The sequence below is a fragment of the Protobothrops mucrosquamatus genome, unplaced genomic scaffold (assembly GCF_001527695.2).
Source record: "Protobothrops mucrosquamatus isolate PMUCROS unplaced genomic scaffold, P.Mucros_1.0 scaffold2549, whole genome shotgun sequence".
NCBI lineage: Eukaryota > Metazoa > Chordata > Lepidosauria > Squamata > Viperidae > Protobothrops > Protobothrops mucrosquamatus.
In genome coordinates this window covers 160254-180646 of record NW_015388609.1, presented here as the reverse complement: position 1 = coordinate 180646, position 20393 = coordinate 160254, and the positions used below count along the sequence as shown (strand labels likewise).

General features: G+C 39.1%; 1 protein-coding gene across 1 annotated transcript in view; it reads right to left on the bottom strand.

The window, feature by feature from the left end:
- SNAP91 (synaptosome associated protein 91) overlaps positions 1-20393 on the bottom strand; it is a gene marked incomplete at its 3' end in the record, with an annotated part of 74092 nt that overhangs the window by 42764 nt on the left and 10935 nt on the right. Inside the window, exon 2 of the mRNA XM_015825217.1 lies at positions 1103-1245. Coding sequence (XP_015680703.1) covers positions 1103-1245 — 143 coding nt within the window. The remainder of the gene's footprint in view (positions 1-1102; positions 1246-20393) is intronic.

The following is a 20393-nucleotide window of genomic DNA, read 5'->3' as shown; positions in this document are numbered from 1 at the left end:
ACTGAGAGGAAAAATAGTTTAATAAAACCTGAGTCTGGAGCGAAGAACCAACACGCCTTGTCTGGGTAGAAGACTAAGTCGGAACTGGGCATGTGCGACCAGGCAAGAGGCGTGGCTATCTCAGACTTAGTCTTATTGGGTACAAGGGACTTCAGGAAACCCAATCATGTGGATTATCCATCCCTCATGCTGGAGAAAGTATTGTTTTCATTTGAACATAAGCCAATTCAGGAAAACTTAAGATCACATTTTATTCTTACAGTACAAGAAATTATTCAGAATAAACAATAAAATAGCACTCCATAATCTGAGTAAAAAAGTAGAGACCCTATTCTATTTATATGCTAGGTTTCTAAAACAGCAAAAAAATTGACCAATGTAGAGTAATATTAGTTTACATAAAACTAGTTCTCACTCTCTTCAAGTTTTAGATAAAGGACTTGTTTTCTTTACTAGACAAAAACTGATCATATATGGGATATCAGCAGATATTTATTGAAACTGATAAGGGAGACTCTGTAAAAAAACAACTTTAAAGACAGGATCTGAAGCAAATATTTTGACATACATTCAAAGTAAAAAAAATTACAACATGAGATCTCAGTTCATAACTACACACATACATTGTAAGAAAATGAAAAGGGTTGCCTCTTTTAACAAATTATGAAATATATGTAGGTCAAAACACTTTTCTTTGTATATCAGAGAAGTATAGAGATGTTATTTTTGCATAATAACACTTTCAGCGGATTCAAACATTGCATGACCAAATGCCTAATGCAAAGATATTCATCTTAACTAATTCCTGAATTTCCACATCCTCTAAAATCTATTTCAAATGATCCCCGATCTCCACAGCATATCTTTTAGATGCATGAAACGCTGAAGTAGGAATTATCTCCTTCAGTAAACAGAGTGGATCATTTATTCTCTGAAACTTTCATTCAGAAAACACTACATAACCTAAATATTTTATATTGCCTTAATAGTGTATCAGATAATCTCACTACTTGCTGTCACTTTTTCTTTTTTAGAGTCTATGAGACAAACACAGGCTTTCTTAACAATCCCTTGCTTTAGCTTTGAGGACTAAAATGCTTACCTCATTGCCATGAACCATTAGATGATGTGTTGTAACTAAGGCTTTGAAGACAACAACCCAACTACTGTTTGTCGCTCTCTCAAAGAGGGTATCAGCCATTTGTGGAATGTTGACATTTGTCTCATTTGTGGCCTGGATTAGGTCTACAATATTTGGGGAAAGAGAGAATAGTAACAGTAAATATAGAGAGAAGATGATGTACTGGTTTTAAAGAGAGTATAGTTAAAATTACTGACCAAAATCATTATACGATAAGAATAGTAATTTCACTAAAAAAAGAAGTTTAAGGTTAAAAATAAGTCATTCTGTATTTAATACTTAGAAAAGCCAATAGAAAATAAAATGAAAAACAGTTCCTACTGGATGGTCTAACATTATTGCTATTGCCAACGTTTATTTTGTGAGAATTTGTTCCTGCACTACAAGAAACTTCATTGGTCCAGGAAATGATGGAGGAAGGATGGGGGCATTGGGATGTGCCCCATGGGAAAGAGGAATGAAGTTCTGCCAGGCAGGTTCTTCTGCCGTGAGATGGTCCGGAATGCCAATCAAGGAGAATATTTCTGGCTCAGAGTTAAAATGAAGGGTCCTTGGGGGGGGTTGTCTCTGAGGATGGTGGTTTTCTTGCAGACTTTTCAAGACTCAAAGTGGGGTAATAAGTGAACTAATGATATTACCTAGTTTGGGTCATGAGACGTCTACCACAAAGCCATAAAACTCAGAGAGGACCAAGGAACCCACAACCACCCTCCTCCTCCTCTTCTTTTCTTCTCCTCCACTTCACATACACCATTCTCTTCTGGCACTGCTGATGTTACCTAGTTTGGGTCATGAAATGTCTGCAAGAAATGCTCAACGGAAATGGCAGCCCTCCCTGCCCCCTGCCTCGTCTCACGCCGGACGAGCCTCCTGTCCACCGTCCCACCTGCAAGAGACCCCCTGGATTTTCCCCAACCATGCCCAGCCCCCACAGGCATTCCTCCCCACAAGCAACATCGAGGTGGCCATGCCCACCCGGCCACGTCCACCCGGTAGCCACGCCCACCCAGCACCCAACGATAAATAAGTGGGGTTTGGGTTGCAGTTTGGCACTCAGTCTCTAAAAGATTCGCCACTGACCTATACTATACCTGTGCATTTGGTTTTTCTTGTCTAAATGTAGAACCTTACTTTTTTCACCATTGAATTTCATTTTGTTAGAACCACTTAATGAAACACATTTTTCCTTTTTCTACTGACTTTATAGATTTGCCTTCGAAAGATTAAATGAGTAACCTGCACTTTTGAGTATCTGTATAAGGAACTACTTTTTTTTTTACATTATTCTCTCATATCATTTTTTCCTCTAACAGTTTATGCCATAAAAGCTGTGGCAGAAGCAAATTCATTAATTGAGAATTTTCAGTCATTTCTACTTTGAGCCAATACATGCAGAGTTGGTTTAGAATCAGTGTAGGCATTTACCTTTTCAGCATCTAAAATTTAATTAAGCAAAATGTTTAGAACTAAATTGAGGATTAGATCTATACTTATATTTATAACTGCATCTACACACACACACACACAGAGAGAGAGAGAGAGAGAGAGAGAGAGAGAGAGAGAGAGAGAGAGAGAGAGAGAGAGAGAGAGAGAGACTATGTTTTTTACATCACTGGATATTATAGTATCAATCAAGTTTAAAACTGAATAATTAAATTATTGTTACCCAAATCAACTGTCCTACAAAGCAATATGTAATAGATACAAAAATGTCACATTACAAACACAAAACAATCACACAGAAAAAAGCAGATATTATCTCAATTTAAATATGTCTACTTAGTCATAGTATATTTTATTGATTTAATGAAACAAATTCTTTCTTGTAAGCCTGACTAGAAAGCTCAGTGACCTAATCATGACATGCTATAATAGAGCAGATTAATATGAAGCAATTTATATTATTGCAAATTTATTCTTATCACTATGCTCATATCGATTCTTATGATGATCATATTTCTTCCTGTTATATTTCAGTAAGAATGCTATTATTTATAGATTTTAATCTTACTTGCTATAGAATCTACTACTTATAAAGCTCATGGACATCCACATTGATATGTGGATATAAAGATATAAAGATCAATACGGATTTAACATTCAGAATTCATGAGCAATAATTTAAAGTCACTTCCTATTATTATATTCAAAGTAGCTGAGGTACACTTTTGCTGGCATTTTCTAAACTGGAATCAGTTTCTTCTCATGAGACTGGTGCAGTAAAATTCCATATACCCACAGTAGGGAATGGGAAAACCCACCGCAGCCAACTCACCATGGCCAACTCAACATGGTCAACTTGCCATGGCCAATTCGCTGCCAACTCACATGGCCAACTTGCCGCGGAATAACTCACCAATGGCTAACTTGCCATAGGACAATGCAAAAATTCAATTTAATTATTTAAAATAATTTTATAAATATTTTAATTTATAAAATTCGCATTTCATTTTGTCCTTCCTTTGGCATAATTTCTTTAATGATTCTATTTCACTATTTCTTCAATATTACTTGTCCTGTGGCGAGTTGGCCGTGGCAAGTTGTCATAGACCCGCCACAGTAGCGCTGTATATGCTTGGAAAATTATTCTAGAGAAGTTCTTTGGAGTTAATTTGAGAATAATACTCTTCTGTTGTTACAGTAATTAAAACAGCCTGATTGTTTTCAGGCTTTTGTGTGAGCCTGAAAAAAGATGTGATTGCTTTAAGAGTTACATTAACTTTTAATGTAAACCATCTTTCCAACAATCATAACCATATTCAGGCTAGTATGGATACCTGAAAAAAGGAGTTATTTTAATAAATGTTAAAGAGGTATTGTGCTGATGTGAAGTCAAAAATACTTCTAAACCATTTTCAAAGAATGCACTATACTAATACACAGCAATAATTTTAATTCTTCAAACACATATTTATAAATTTCATGTTTAAAGTCAAATGAGAAAAGATGCATATGTATACATAAGATGGCACATCTCCCTATACCAAGAAGTTTATGAGGCAGGGAGTTAAAATTGTTTCAATAATACTGTAAGAGAGCAGACAGCAGTAAAATTATTGCTAAATAATTGTTATTGCTAAATAATAAAATACACAAATAATTGTGACATAGAGAAGCTTATATGATACACTGTAAAATGCTCCATCAGGGCACATTCACAACTCTCTAAGTGTAATGCAGCAGTAGTAAAGTCACCACATAGCACGTGATCAATGAATTCCTGGATATGTTGAATCAGAAGGAATGACAAACAGGGAAAGTTGCTTTCATTTCCCAACATTTGTCATCTAAGGCGGCACTCTCATTCTGATCATAAGTATGACTGTAAGAGAATTGTAATTATCACCTGCATTATTCTCAGTAGGTTGACTACCGTATATACTCGAGTATAAGTCGACCCGAGTATAAGCCGAGGGACCGATTTTCCCACAGAGAACTGGGAAAAATTGGTGACCCGCGCATAAGCCGAGGGGGCATTTTGGCTGTTCCTCCCTGGCCGCCTCGGCCCCCCCGGCCCTGTCAGTGAGCGCCCGGCAGGGCGCAGCGTTGCCAGGCCTCCCCCCTTCGCGCGAGGCTTCTGGCATTCCCCCTCGCGCTTGGCTACGGCTCGCCGCTTGCTCCCCCTCCCCTGGCGCTGCGCTGCGCCTGCTTGCCTGGCGGCGGCGTCCGCAGCAGCAATGAGCTGGGCAAGCAGGCGGAGCACAGCGCCGGGGGGGAGCGAGCGGCGAGCCGCTGCCACACTCATTGCCGCTGCCGCCGCCGCCCGGTTCGTTCCCGCCGCCGCCGCGCTCATTGCCGCTGCCGCCNGCTGCCGCGCCGCCGCCGCTGACTCGAGTATAAGCCGAGGGGGGCATTTTTCAGCCCCAAAAATGGGCTGAAAAACTCGGCTTATACTCGAGTATATACGGTATGTTGCCATTTGACAGAATTCTACATCAGTTGGCCCAAAGGGGGGGAAAAAACTACTTGAAAAATATGGTCTTACTTCATACAGGTAGTTCTCAATGTCGGTACCAGAATTCCTGCTGCTAAGGTAAGCGGTTGTTAATTTTACAACCTTTTTTGCCACAATTGTTAAGCAAATCACTGCAGCTGTTAAGTGAGTCACTGCAGTCATTAAGCGAAACGACTTCCCCCGTTGACTTCGCTTGTCGGAAGCCATCTGGGAAGGTCACAAATGGTGATCACATGACCCCAAGATGCTGCAACAATCATCAATACATGCCAATATCTAACAGTCAGGCTTCAGAGATTTACGTCCGCATTTGATCTTTTTTTTTTCTTCTTCCATTCAGTCGTGTCGGATTTTCAGAGGACTGCTGGGACAAGTTTCTGCAATATTCTTGGCAAGATTTCCTATTGGAGACAAGTTGGGTCCTTTCTGCAAATTCACTCCACTGGAGCTCATGCAATTTTGAATTTTTAAGAGCAGTTTCCCATTCTGTCTCAAATACCAGGTGGAATATAGAGTACAGCTATCCAGAGTCAACCTTTGGTTAAACCCTATGTGCTCCTTTTTTCAATTGGCCTGGCACAGGGGTAGGCAACCTTGGCTCTTTTATGACTCGTGGACTTCAACTCCCAGAATTTCTGAGCCACCTGTGCTGTTGCCTACCCTTGGCCTAGCACAGTGGTGGCGAACCTATGGCACGGGTGCCAGAGGCGGCACTCAGAGCCCTCTCCCAGTCCTAGGCCTTCAGCTGGGTTTTATAAAACCTTTTTGCTTTAGGCCTCTGCCGTGTGCAAAAAAAAAAAAGGTTCAATCAATCAATTTCAACTTCTCACGGGAAAAAAAGATCTTGCAAAGTTGGAATTGATTGATTGAACTTTTTAGTCCCACCCAGTCTGCCGTTACCACCGCAGCCACGCCCACCCAATGGGCCGCACCCACCTGGCACCCAACAATGCGTAAGTGGGTTTTGGGTGCAGTTTGGGCACTTGGTCTCTAAAAGATTCGCTATCATTGGCCTAGCACCTTTAATACTGATTGATGACAATAAAAATGGTAAGAAGGAAACAGAAAGACTAGATCACATGCTCTCCAGTAACCACGCCCAGATAAACAGGGATTAATACCAGGCAAACAATCAAACAAAAAGCAATATCTTAATGAATATGAGAAAACTATGCCCTACCAACACTGGCAGGGCAACCTACTCTACATAAACAGGAAGCAACTCCACTTTGATATTATCTAGTTAAATACAGTAATGAAATATCTGCAAGCATACAACCAAGCTCAGAGAGTATCAAGGACTCCAGAGTTTCATGAATGACATATATTCTCTTATACTCTAATTATACTTTATAATTTTATAACAACATATACCAGTAGTTACAAAAAGTCCTCATTCAGCAACCATAATTGGAACTGGCAATTTGGCTGTTAAACAAAATGCTTTCTAAGTGAAATCACAAGTTTGCTTACAGGTATTTTTCAGCTTTCCTTTGCTTTACAGAAGATCATAGATGCAAGAACTGGTTACCTTTTTCATCATCATCATCTTTACTGCTACAGCCATTAAATGAGAACTGACTGTAAATGTAACTCACAAGTACAGGTTTAATTTATATTTCATAATTGTCTTATAAAGTATGTCTAGTTTAATGAAGAGAAGGACGAGGGGGGACATGATAGCAATGTTCCAATATTTCAGGGGCTGCCACAAAGAAGAGAGAGTGAACCTATTTTCCAAAGCGCCTGAAGGCAGGACAAGAAGCAACAGATGGAAACTAATCAAGGAGAGAAGCAGCCTAGAACTAAGGAGAAATTTCCTGACAGAACAATTAATCAGTGGAACAACCTGCCTCCAGAAGCGGTGAATGCTCCAACACTGGAAGTTTTTAAGAAGAGACTGGACAGCCATTTGTCTGAAATGCTACAGGGTTTCCTGCCTGAGCAGGGGATTGGACTAGATGACCTCCAAGGTCCCTTCCAACTTTAACTTTATTATTGTTGTTGTTATTATTATTGTTGTTGTTGTTGCTGTTGTTGTTGTTATTATTATTGTTATTGTTATGAAGTTTTATATTTTTATTGTTTTGCATTTTATAGTAACTTCATAATGACAGAGAACAAAAAAATATTTCACAACTTTAGAGTTGATGTCTACAAAATTTACAAATGTGGGTTATTCTTATGGCCGTTAATCCTATAGCAAATGTCATAGTGTGTTTTTATTTTATGTTGGTCAAAGATCAAAATATAGTTTACTAATTGATAATAAAGAAAACAATGGTGATTATTGACTGCCTATTTGAACAGATAATGTCCTAATTTCCTTTCTTCTTCAGTTTGGCGTCTTTTCTGGCAGAGCAAATAGAAATTTTCAAACTCTAAAAGTTTTAAATTCTGAAACTCACTTCAGCTGACCCCATTCAGAGCAATATCCACTGCAAGCATTTTCATGTATTTACCTGAAGGTTGCAAATTCAGAATATAATCATGTATGGAAGGCTGAAAAGATTTTGTGACAGCTTCACCATCAGTGCAATTCTCCACATAATCCAGAACCAGTAAAGGCAGCTTCTGGATCACTCTGACAGCTGTGACACTTCTCTTCACAATTTTAAACTCTCCATGTATTTTCAAGCAAATGCTTGAAAGGAATTTATTTTGCTATTTGTTGTTGCTTGTTGTTTGTGTATATGAAAAGCCTAGTTCCTTCTTTTTTACTCATTTGTAAAATACTGGGGGGGGGGGTGTTGATGATGTTACTCTAACCAAAGTCTAGCTCCTTTTAAGTTAGTGTGAGAAAAATCAAGAAACCAAAATTCTTGGTTTTCAGTCTCCTGAAAACAGGTATGCAGTAGGAAAAAAAATGAATTAGGATACTTCCATAGTGCAGATGTTACATTTACTGTAATGATAATGATAAAATATGCAATCTAAGGATAGATTGGTTAATCTTCCATGCCAACACACAGAAAAATAACATAAATAAGGTAATGGTCTTTCTCAAATAAAAATACAGCACATTATTATTCTATAGTCATTCCTATACACGCCTAATAAATAAATATCAATATAGTGATGGGATAGCATGATTCACTGAAACAAACTAACCATTTTTTTGTACTGTGAACCTTCACCTTTAAATTCATTCAATATTAAAAATAACTTTAATGGGTCACTTAGAAAAAGTGGTTACAAGTATCCAACTTGTACAGTTACATAGGGAAGAAACTGGGACTTCCTGTTGTGGGACCGAATTTGTGGAGTATTCTTCACCGCGAGGTATCCATGCTGGGAAAGGGTTGGGTCCCGGATGCCAGGTGTCCTGTCATTCATCCACATTTTAATTAACACCAAGAAGGAGAGCTGCTTCAAATAGCTTACCTATTTGCTTTCTAAATGGCACACTGCTGCATTGCTTCGTGCAAGCTTCAAGAACACAACTCCCTGTTCTGACCAGTTAGATCAGACATGTCAAACACAAGGCCCGGGGGCCAGATGTGGTCCGCGAAGTGGTTTTATGTGGCCTGCGAAGCCATCCTGGAAACAGTGAGGGAACGGCCCCCATTGCCTTGGCCCTGGCCCAGGCCAGCCGGGAGCCAATGTACAATTTTGTGGTGGCCATCTATGCTGAAACGCATTCAGTCTTAGCTCCACAAGGCCGTCTGGAAACAGCGAGGAACCAGGCCCTGCCGTGTCGGCCCCGCCTCATGGGTGCATGCTGGGGAGGTGTCACCCTTTGTGAGGAATGAAGAAATGCACCATCACCTGGAAGTGGCCAGCAAATGATCCTCGCCTACTTCACATATCCGGCTTGATGGGCTCCAGGGGAGAGGTTTTGGCAGGCAGCGGGGCGCTCTCCTCACAGCGCCAAGAGCTGAGCCGGGTGGCGCGAATCTGATGAGAAGTGCAATGCTGCCTAGCCCCCAGCCTGCCCAGTTTCAGCAGGCAGCAAGGTGCAAAGCTGGCAAGCTTCGCACCGCCCAGCTCAACCTCTCGGCGCTGTGAGGAGAGAGCGCCCGCTGCCTGCCAAAACCACACCCACCCCACTCCATCCACGCCCACCCAGTAGGCCACACTCACTCTGGCCACACCCATCCGCCCCCCCAAGGAAAACCACAATGCTGATGCGGCCCTCAATGAAATTGAGTTTGACACTCCTGACTTAGATTATTTCCCACTTTTGTTTTAACTGAGTCCCAATACCTGCTAGACACTTAATAATGCAGCTAATCCTCACTAATATGTAACCTTCCTTTGCTGCTGTCTAAACTAAGCAACTTGGGTGTGTGTGTGGAAAATTGGGGGGCAATTCTGTAAACCCTGCCCAACAAAAGCAACCTCGTGAGTGGATATTGTGTCTGGACTTAATAAATCTTTATTAATTGTAATCATCCTGGCATTTCCCTTGTGTATTCTGCTTTCAGTAGGGGTAGGAATTCTAGGAATTCTCAGGAATTCTGGGAGTTGAAGTCCACGAGTCATAAAAGAGCCAAGATTGCCTACCCCTGAGTTAGTAAGATGGTTGTTAAGTGAATCTGGCTTTCCCATTGACTTTACTTGTCAGAAGGTTTCAAATGGTGATCACATGACCCCGGGACAATGCAACTGTCATAAATGTGAGTCAGTTGCCAAGCATCTGAATTTTGATCACATGACCATGGAAAGAGCCACAATAAGTCTAAGTGTGAAAANAAACAGTCATATCATTTTTTCAGTGCCATTGTAACTAAACAATAAACTGTTGTAAGTTGAGGACTACATTGTTTTTATACTGTTTATCAATACTATATACTAATCACTGGTATTGTTGGTTTTATTATTGTTGTATTTATTCTTATACTCTGAAGTACCACACTTTGAAGTAACATTTATTAGGTAGGTTAATTTAAAGAAATGAAACTCTATAAATTACAGTAAACCTTCCCCATCACCACTTTTTGTGAGGGCACAAAAGTGACAAATTGTGGTGACTTTAAAAATTGTGAAAGCTACACTTGAAAAGGTTTTTGGAAAATATGTTACCAATCAGGAATATATTATCAATAAAAATGCGTGTTGCTTTTCAAGAAAGTCAATAAAAATGATTGTAAATCAATGTAAGTACAAATCATTGTGCAGCAAAATTGGAGAAGGGACTATATCAGCAGGAAAAACAGGATATAACTTAAATAAATAAACAAATCTAATTAAGAATGAATCTTTAAACCGTATTAACCATATCTAGAGAAAAGGAATATTTTGTTTGAAGGGTTTTCCCCCATTCCCTTCTCTTTTCCACATCACTTCAGACCTGTTGTTGAAAATACATTTTGGGGTCACACACAGAGATTCACAGAATCTTGGGAGTTGCTGTCTCAGCTCAAAATCTTTTCAATCTTGCATGTAGCATTTTGTAACAGACTAAGAAACTTTAGCTGCAATATCATATTTTTTTAATGAACTATCTACTGATGTCATTAAAAAATAAACAAAGTGCAGAAAAAAGAAAAAAGAGAAGGAGACTATAGAAACAAATGTCTGTGTGAAATAAAATAAAATAAAATACAGGTGGTCCTCGACTTACAACAGTTCATTTAGCGACTGTTCAAAATGAAAAAAAAATACTTATCATCTTTTTCACACCTACGACCATTGCAGCATCCCTATGGTCACGTGATCAAAATTCAGATGCTTGGCAACTGACTCACATTTATGACAGTTGCAGTGTCCTGGGGTGCTGTGATCACCTTTTGTGACCTTCTGACAAGCAAAGTCAATGGGAAAACCAGAGTCACTTAACAACCGTGTTACTAACTTAACTGCAGTGATTCACTTAACAACTGTTGCAAGAAAGGTCATAAAATGGAGCAAAATTCACTTAACAAATGTCTCAGCAACAAAAATTTGGGGCTCAATTGTGGTCACAAGTAGAGTACTACTTGTATGTAGAAAATTGCTGGGAAAGTTTGAGAAAGCACTGTTTGGTTATCATCCATGTTGATTAATTAAAATTCAATTTGCAATTACATTTGCAGTAATTTAAATACTAACCAGCATCAAATTTGGGGGGTTCAGGTCAGATGGATCATAGGAATCCACTGCAATACTATGAATCAATGTCAAGCAAACAAAGGATAACTGAATGTTGATGGAATAAATATTCTATTAATAGCTTTCTACTTTAGGAATATATGCTTTAGGCATTTATGCTGCACAAACATTTCTTTCAAACCATGTTTAGGTTAGATTTCAGAAGTAGTATATTTACATAATGTTTCTTGATAAACAGTGCTTCTATTTATAGTGGAAGCATTTGTAATCATTCTATTTGTAATCAAAATAGAGATATAACATCTTCTGGCAAAATAATTAGGCATTAGCTATTAAGCAATCATTTACCTTTCATCTGAAAAATCAATGCATCTTTTAATCAGCAGTAGCTATACTCCAGTCAAAATGAGGGGCTATATTATTTTTAAAAGCTGTTTGGATACACACTGTTCAGACAGTTTTTAGAGCAGAACTGTTAATTCAATAGTAATAACAGGCATCCACTTTGATTTAAACTTTGCTACTGATTCAGTGATGATTTTTGATGCCTAATTTCCTAATTAAACAGAATTGCGAAATTCTATTTAAAAGTCAGTCATATAGCAGTATAAGAGTCTACTTGCAGAGGAAGAATATGGTACTTCAAAGTAGGGAGATGAGCAGTTCCAAAATGCAATAAATAAAAATAAATTAAAAAAGAATGTTAACTGAGCCACATAGTTTCCATTTAAATCCCAGCTCAGCTATAGTGGAAAGTTGTGGTTTTATTTACTTACTTATTAAATTTATTTGCTGACCATCTCACCACAAGACAATTATTTTGTTATTTTTTTTTTTGTTAATTTTTGAAGGTGCTATAAGATTCTGTAATTTAATTCAGAGTTTTCAACAAAAGCACCATTCAGTAATGGCAGGCAACTTCAGTCATAATACCAATGAAGTTCAGCTCAAGGGTAGATGACCGGATGCGCAGCATTCTCAGTCAGTATAGCCAATGTCAAGAGACAGTGGGAAATATAATTCAAACAACTGGATTGCCTAATGCTGCTTAAATAAGTGTCCAGTGAACACATGGACTATTTCCCTCAAACTATCCCAGAATAACTATTACGTGGAAGAGTTTCTGTAATTAAAAAAAAAAAGACTAGAAAGAAAATGGGGGAACAGACAAAAAACACCACTAGTATTTTGAGAATATTTTCCCCCGGAACATTTTATATTACTAGATTACCACTTAGTAAAGAGGATCAACGTCCCACTTGGGCATTTTTCTGAAGAAGAGGTATGGAAACAGATGTTACAAATCATATACTGTAGATCACACACTAGCCTCACTCCATATCACCCCAATTTTCAAAGCTTATTTCCCTGTGTTCAGTAGAAAGCCATGTGTTAAACTTCATATAAGCAAGAAATCTGACAAAACAGGTCTATGTTGCATGTAAATTATATAAGCATTTATAAGTACTACTTATATTCAAGGAAATGTAAACAGAAGTCTACTGCAAACCTCTGTCTCAACAGGGAAAGGTAGAAGATTATCTCTCTGGATTAGATAACCTCAACCCTCTTAACCCTGGTGGTGCAGTGGTTAGAATGCAATACTGCAGGCTACTTCTGCTGACTGCCGGCTGCCAGCAGTTCGATTCTCACCGACTCAAGATTGACTCGGCCTTCCATCCTTCCGAGGTCGGTAAAATGAGGACCCAAATTGTTGGTGGCAATAGTCTGACTCTGTAAACCACTTAGAGAAGGCTGTAGAGCACTGTAAAGCGATATATAAGTCTAAGTGCTACTGCTATTCATATCTTTAATCCTATACAGATATAAAGCCTGAAATGTGTGATTTCTCTTTAGATGGGAAAAAAAACTTAGTGAAAGGTATTGGATTATTTAGCCAAATCGAGGAGGAGCATGAATAATCAGTTGCCTTTTTTTTGCACTTGCCAGATATATGATCATAAAAGAATGTGGGATCAAAAATAAGGGGTTAAAATTTACATGGAAGACTGCAAGAAATGGTCTCAGCAGTGGCTAGGTTCCAACTGAGAAAGCTTCTAGGTTTGCTTTGTTCCTTACCATTTCCATTAAGATCATAATCTGAACATTCCTTCTCATGAGTAGGAGTCAAGGCATCAAGTCTATATCTCTGAGCTTTCACTAAACATTTAGCCATCTTCGTGGCCTAGTTTCAGAGGTGGATCTGCTGGATCTGAAGCAAGAAAACTGACTCTGGATTTCTTGATCCTCTACTGTGGCTTTTTTGAGCAGGGCATCCTCTGAAGTCTTCAACTACTGGCACAAGTTGTTTCTCCCTGACCTTTAAAACACACACTACAATGAACAGCAGAATTCTTCTGAAATCTCAATCAGTTTGGGATTCTTCCTATTACAGTAAAAAGCTTGTTTGATAATATCCTTAAATCATCTTAATGTCTTGGTCCTATTTCAGTGCAGGTCTACAGTTGTTCTCAGCAGTTTTGACCAAGGTTTAAATCTCATATCAATCACAGGCTATACATACACAACTAGTACAATTGCAGAACTCCATGTAATGCTTGCGTTTTTCCATAGTATGGCACTTAAGTGTAAAATCACATTGCAGAACAATTATCAAACTGTGTTCTGCCACCAGGTATGTAATAAAGCCACTCCACAATCAGCAAACTCATGAAAATGGATGGTTGAAAACTAGTTTACTGAAGCATAGAAATGTTATAAGCAGTAACATGAATATTAAAGTTTAGAAAACTGACTACAAGTTTTAAATGCAGTTACCAGCTATCAAGTCCATCTATGCCAGGGGTGTCAAACTGGAGGCCCGCAGACCAAATGCATCACACACAAGCCATGCCTACCCTGGCTTCACAAAGGCAAAAAACATAGCGATACATCACGATACATCATATGATGCAATCAGATTTGACACCCGTGATCTATGCTGTGCTTTGGTGAACTGTGATCTGACACAAGCAACCCCCAAAGAAAAATATGAATAGGAAGAACAATGATGAGTATCTAAAAATCAACATCATTGAACTGGAGAACCAATCTTCCCCAGAACCATATTATACTGAAATGTATACTGAAGAATATTCTTGACTAGCAAGTTTATGCTAAACATTATTATACAATAAGATACAGAAAACAATTAGAGTGGTAAATAAATATTTAATTTATTTATTTCTTTACATACTTTTGTTTTAAAAGGCCTTTAAATGGAAAGAATGGGAAAGCATACTGTGCTGTCCCATTTACAAACACATGTAATTATGGTTTAGTGAGTTTATTAATATTCCCCTGTAACTCCCTTCATCAAAACCCCAGAACTATCCCAATTAAGTCCAGCCACAAGCAGACCAATGCTAGTCCACAGAGCAATGGCCAATGAGTCCACAAGGCACTTAAAAGTTTCTCAATCAAAATAAACCCACCAGGCAAAATTAAATCCACAATACAAGAGGGTTCACAAGGCACGATCCAAGTCAAGGCACTGTGTCAATCCAAAGCAAGAATCACAATGACCAGAAAACACACAGCTAGGAAATGAACAAGTTTTTCCCAGCATTGCTTCCATCTGTCTGCTAAATAGCCAGCTTCTGGTGCAACCCATCAAGAAGGGCAAGGCTTTGCTTTCTCATGAGTAATCTGGCTGACCTTCTCTGCTCCTGCCTTTTCTCTGCCCTACATGTTCTTGGATCAGGTGCAGAAGGCAGTTCCTCTTCCTCATCACTGACTGGCTGCAGCTGCATGCTTTCCCCACCTGAAGCCTCAGGGCTGTCCTGGTACAGCTGTGCTTCAGCCAAATCCCTCTCAACCGGCTGCTTGGAACCATTGACCAACTCCCCTCCAGACATGCCTGGAACTGGTTGATTTTCCTCCAAGCTGACATCTAGAGAGGTATCTGGGGAAGTGTCCGGAGGAGTCATCACACATACATAGTTGCAACAATAATCATTGCAGTATCTTACTCTCCAATCGCACTCAACATATAATCCTCAATGGAACTGCATCTACACGGAGGGAAGTATGCAGTGGGGTACCCCAAGGCTCTGTCTTAAGCCCGGTACTCTTCAATATCTTCAATGATTTAGCTGAGGGGATAGATGGAGAACTCATCAAATTTGCAGATGACAACAAGCTGGGAGGAATAGCCAAGCAGGCTTAGGCTTAAGCTACAGAAGGATCTTGACAAACTTGAACATTGGTCCCTATCTAACAAAATGAAATTCAATGACGAAAAAAATAAGGTTCTACACTTAGGCAAGAAAAACCAAATGCACAGGTATAGTAGGTGGTACCTGGCTCAATAGTAGTAATTGTGAGAGGGATTTTGGGATCCTAGTGGACAATCAATTAAATATGAGCCAGCAGTGTGCTGCAGCTGCCAAAAAAGTCAACACAGTCTTAGGCTGCATTAACAGATATCAAGATTAATCAAGATTAATCAAAGTTGCATGAAGTGTTAATACCACTTTATAATGCCTTGGTAAGACCATACCTGGAGTACTGTATCCAGTTTTGGTTGCCACAATGTAAAGAAGATGTCGAGACCCTAGAAAGACTGCAGAGAAGAGCAACAAAGATGATTAGGGGACTGGAGGCTAAAACATATAAGGAAAGGTTGCTGAAATTGGGTATTTCTAGTTTAATGAAGAGAAGGACAAGGGGGGACATAATAGAAGTGTTCCAATATCTCAGGGACTGCCACAAAGAAGAGGGAGTCAAGCTAGTCTCCAAAGTACCTGAAGGCAGGACAAGAAGCAATGGATGGAAAATAATCAAGGAGAGAAGCAACCTACAACTAAGGAGAAATTTCCTGACAGAACAATTAAGCAGTGGAATGAGTTGCCTCCAGAAGTTGTGGATGCTCCAACACTGGAATTTTTTTAGAAGAGACCGGGCAACCATTTATCTGAAATGACATAGATTTCCTGCCTGAGCAGGGGGTTGGACTAAAAGACCTCCAATGTCCCTCCCAACTCTGTTGTCCTGTTAAATTGGAACTTATATACTCTTAAAGAAGAAAACATACCATGGTGTTTGTTTATCTAGGTCAGACATGTCAAACTCGTGACGTCGCACAACGTATCGGGACGGTTTTGCCGTTGCCGGCAATGGGGTAGGCGTGGCTTCCAGATGACACATCCAGCCCATGGGCCGGCACTTTGACACCCCTGATCTAGGTGGTCCCCATATTTTCTGAACATTTATTTATTGATTTGCAATTGCAAAAAGTCTGAGAAACACTGACATAGAACACAAGACAATCATTCATGGTATGCAGGCACTTTATTCAAATCTAAATTGCACCAAAGATTTTTGTACTATTTCTTCTATTAACAGAAATACTGTTCTATTTAAATCATCTAAAAATTTGCATCAATAACTACTATGATTCCATCCTAACTACGAATCACAAAATAATCTTAAATATGATCTTCCCCATTTTTCTCGGTTCAACTCTGCAGTCGCACATTAAAAATGAACATAGATGCATGGTATAATATAACAGAAACAGCCATGTTCATTTACCTCATCATGGGTGACAAATAGAAATGATCTCCAATACTAAGCAAGGAAAAGGTGACACTCGACACACACTAAGACTAACATGCATTGTGATGTATAATGATTTTTAAGACCCAATCACTTTTATAATATTATTTGTAAGATTCTATAATACTTCTGTCAGCCTATCAAGTCTGCCTCCACCCGTAGCATTTTAAATGAATCATGTACTACTAAAAACTCCTGCGGTATCATACATATGGTTTTATCTGGTGTACTTCACTAACCAGGGAGCTACAGCTGCATCTAGCTCTTCACAGGAATGTTTGCAATACTTCCATTGTTCATGAAAAAAATCAAACATCTTTAGCAAATGAACAGACAAATAACTAGCTTGGGGGCTCTCCTTGATTACAAAGTGTCAGCAGAGGCACAGCAAGCTTCAATAAGAAGCGCCTATGGCTGGTACACCATTTCCAGCTCTATCTGGATAGGGATAGCTTAGCTTCAATAATTGATGCTATAATAAACTCTGCACTACTGAGAAAAAAAACGTATGGGTAGTGACTTGAAGACAGCCCAGAAATTGCAGCTGGTATAAAACTAGCTTGTTACTTAGAGCAGGGCTTTTCAACCAGTGGTACGGGTACCACCTGTGGTACATTGGCACCTGGCAGGTGGTACGCGACCATCCTAGAAAAGTGGTAGCGGGGGAGGGGAATGAGCTGAACCAGTAGCAGCAATGCACAAGCCTGAGTGAGAGATGGCTGGAGCTGCAGGGCTGTCAGGGCTCAGCGGAAGCGCCAGGATCAGTGCCGCTTTCCAGCTTCTTCAGGGCTGTCAGGGCTCAGGGGAAGCACCAGGATCAGCGCCAGGCTCCAGCTGGAGCTTGGCGTTGATCCTGGTGCTTCTGCTGAGCCCTGAAGAAGTGCCGATCAGCTGGAATGTTGCAGCATCTCCAGGGTCTTGTGATTTACATTCAGATGCTTGGCAACTGATTCATATTTATAACGGTCACAGGGTCCCAGGGTCATGTGAAGTGACCAAAACCTGCTGCAACCACCCAGCAGACGGGGGGAATAAAAACCAAACACCCTCCCACCCCACCCCCAATCCTCAACAGAAATGCTCACAACAATTAAAACCTCGGACAGGAGGAAGAGCGCCGCCGGGTGGGCAGGCAGGTGTCTTGCTTGGCTGTGGCTTGGGGGGCACTTTTTTCAGTGCCATTGTAACTTCGAACAGTCACTAAGCGAACTGTAGTAAGTCGAGGACTACCTGTACTTCATCACTTTTTTCCTTTTTGGGGGGGGTCATCAAGTTTTTGATACCTTGCTAGGCGACTGGTGGTACTCGGATATTGCCATATCCTAAAAGTGGTACAATGGGTGAAAAGGTTGAAAAGCCCTGACTTAGAGGAGGGCTAAAAAGGATACATAATTCTGGATCCTGTACTGATGTGCTGGCTACCTGTAAGCTACCAAGCTTAAATAAAGGCCTAAGCAGCTTAAGATCCAAAAATATAAAATACTGCCTCTCCCAGTATTAACCAACTAATGAGCTAAAATCAAGGGAGACCATAACCTGTGGCCTCAACTGTTAGATGTGACTCAGAATATCCTTCTGATATCCCAAATTCTATTTTACTGAGTAGGGAACATGGTTAGTCCAATTGTGTCTTGTTCTAAAAAACCAGTTAAAGGCATTTGTACATCCTGGTATTTGCAAAATAGTTACAGGTATTGCCCCAAGACCAGACTATTTTTCCACTGAGCTCTGCTTTAAACCCTTATATTACCATTATTTTTACTGTCTTGTTTTATAGAACTGTATTATCCTCTGTTTTTTTTCCTACATACTATTCATAATAGTCTTGTCCTACTAATCTTAAAATATTAGCCCACATTTAAGTATTATTATTCACTGAGATCAAATTGGCTGGAAAACAGTGCTGGGGAACTACAACTCCTAGATTCTCCACCATGATAAATATATCTCTTGGGAAATATAATTCAGCAATGTCTGGAGAGTTCCCAAGAACCGAATTTAGAGTTCTTTTATTTTACAAAGTATTAGATATGTTCACTGCATTGAGTTAGATATAAAGGCAGGATAAAAATATGTTAATAATAAAGTGCTCTGGAACTTTGGAATTCCAACAGACAGGTACCTGCCACATAACACCCCAGACTTAACAATTGTTGATAAGACAGACAAAAGTCTGGATAGTGAACCTATAAATAGCAGAATAGAAGAGAAAGAACTGGAGAAAAACCGCAAAATACAAAGACCTGCAAATAGAAGTAGAATGATTGTAGCAAAAGAAAGCACAGAAAATGCAAGTAGTAATAGGCACCTTGGATGCAATCCCCAAAAATCCTGAGCCCCACTTGAACACCATCAATACAAAAACAAGGAAACAACCACAGTACATCTACTATGCTACATAACATCTACAACACTTTGCTTTCAAGGGATCTTAGCAATTTTCAAGGAGTACTGCTTGATCTTGAAAATATTAGCTAGTTCCTCTTTGAAGAATTCCCTTTACAGGCAATTCCTTTGACCAGAGTAGTTAAGACGTCTGCTAAATATTAATCTATATTTTCAATTGCAGTCTTTACTTTCAATTTCATTCAATAGCAATATATATTTGAGCCTTATAAACCATAACATACAGAAATGTAGAGCCTTATATCACTGTTTTCTACAACTAAAAACATGTTACAGCTAAACTAATAACTATGCTTAGAACAAGCCATGATATTAAACAATAGCCTGCAATGACTCAATATGCTATCTATCGCAACCTAATTTTCATATCCATTATTTCCAATTTGTCTGGCATCATATGCTTCACCAAGTTTTTTAACCATGCTTTATAGGCAATCAGATGGAATGCCTAATTGCAGCTATATTTAGTGCATTGGATGTGATGCAGCTAGTCTAAAAATTTAAAGCACAACTTGTAACCAAGGCTAATTTGTGACTTACCTGTTAAGCAGTGGCTTTAAATGTCATTTGAATGCAGCCTAAAACTAGTTTGGGGGAGGGAGGGGGTTTGTGCCTTCAGGTCAGAATTGATTCCTAATGACTGCCTGGACTATTCTGTGTTTTAAAATAATAATAATAATAATAATAATAATAATAATAATAATAATAATAATAATAATAATGAGGAGGAGGAGGAGGAGGAGGAGGAGGAGGAGGAAGATCCAAACATCACATGAAACTAAAAACCAAATAAATCACATGATAAAAGTATTATGTGTACATTAGGTAATGATAAATTATAGTGAAGTGAGGCCTCATAGAAAGGAAAAAAACTGCCAGCGTAAAAACAGAGTTCCAAGACACAAAGCTATATAGCCCACTGCTTACTGAACAGAATTATATATATACCTGAACCAATCCAACAGATATTATTGGTAATTAAGCAATAGACATAACTGTAGAGGGTGAACTACCATTATTAATACGTGAAAGTAGATACTGTATGATATAATTGGAATTACTGAAACTTGGTGGAATGAGACCCATGTGTGGAACACACTGATAGAAGGATATAAACTGCTCAAAAAAACCAGACCCCATAAAAGAGGAGGTGGAATTGCATTATATGTAAAAGACCACTATGTTGCTACAGAAATGCACGAGACCAAAGATGAAAACCTCCTAGAATGCATATGAGTCAATATAATAGAAAAAAAGAATGCATTGCCATAGGAATATACTACAGGCCACCCAACCAAG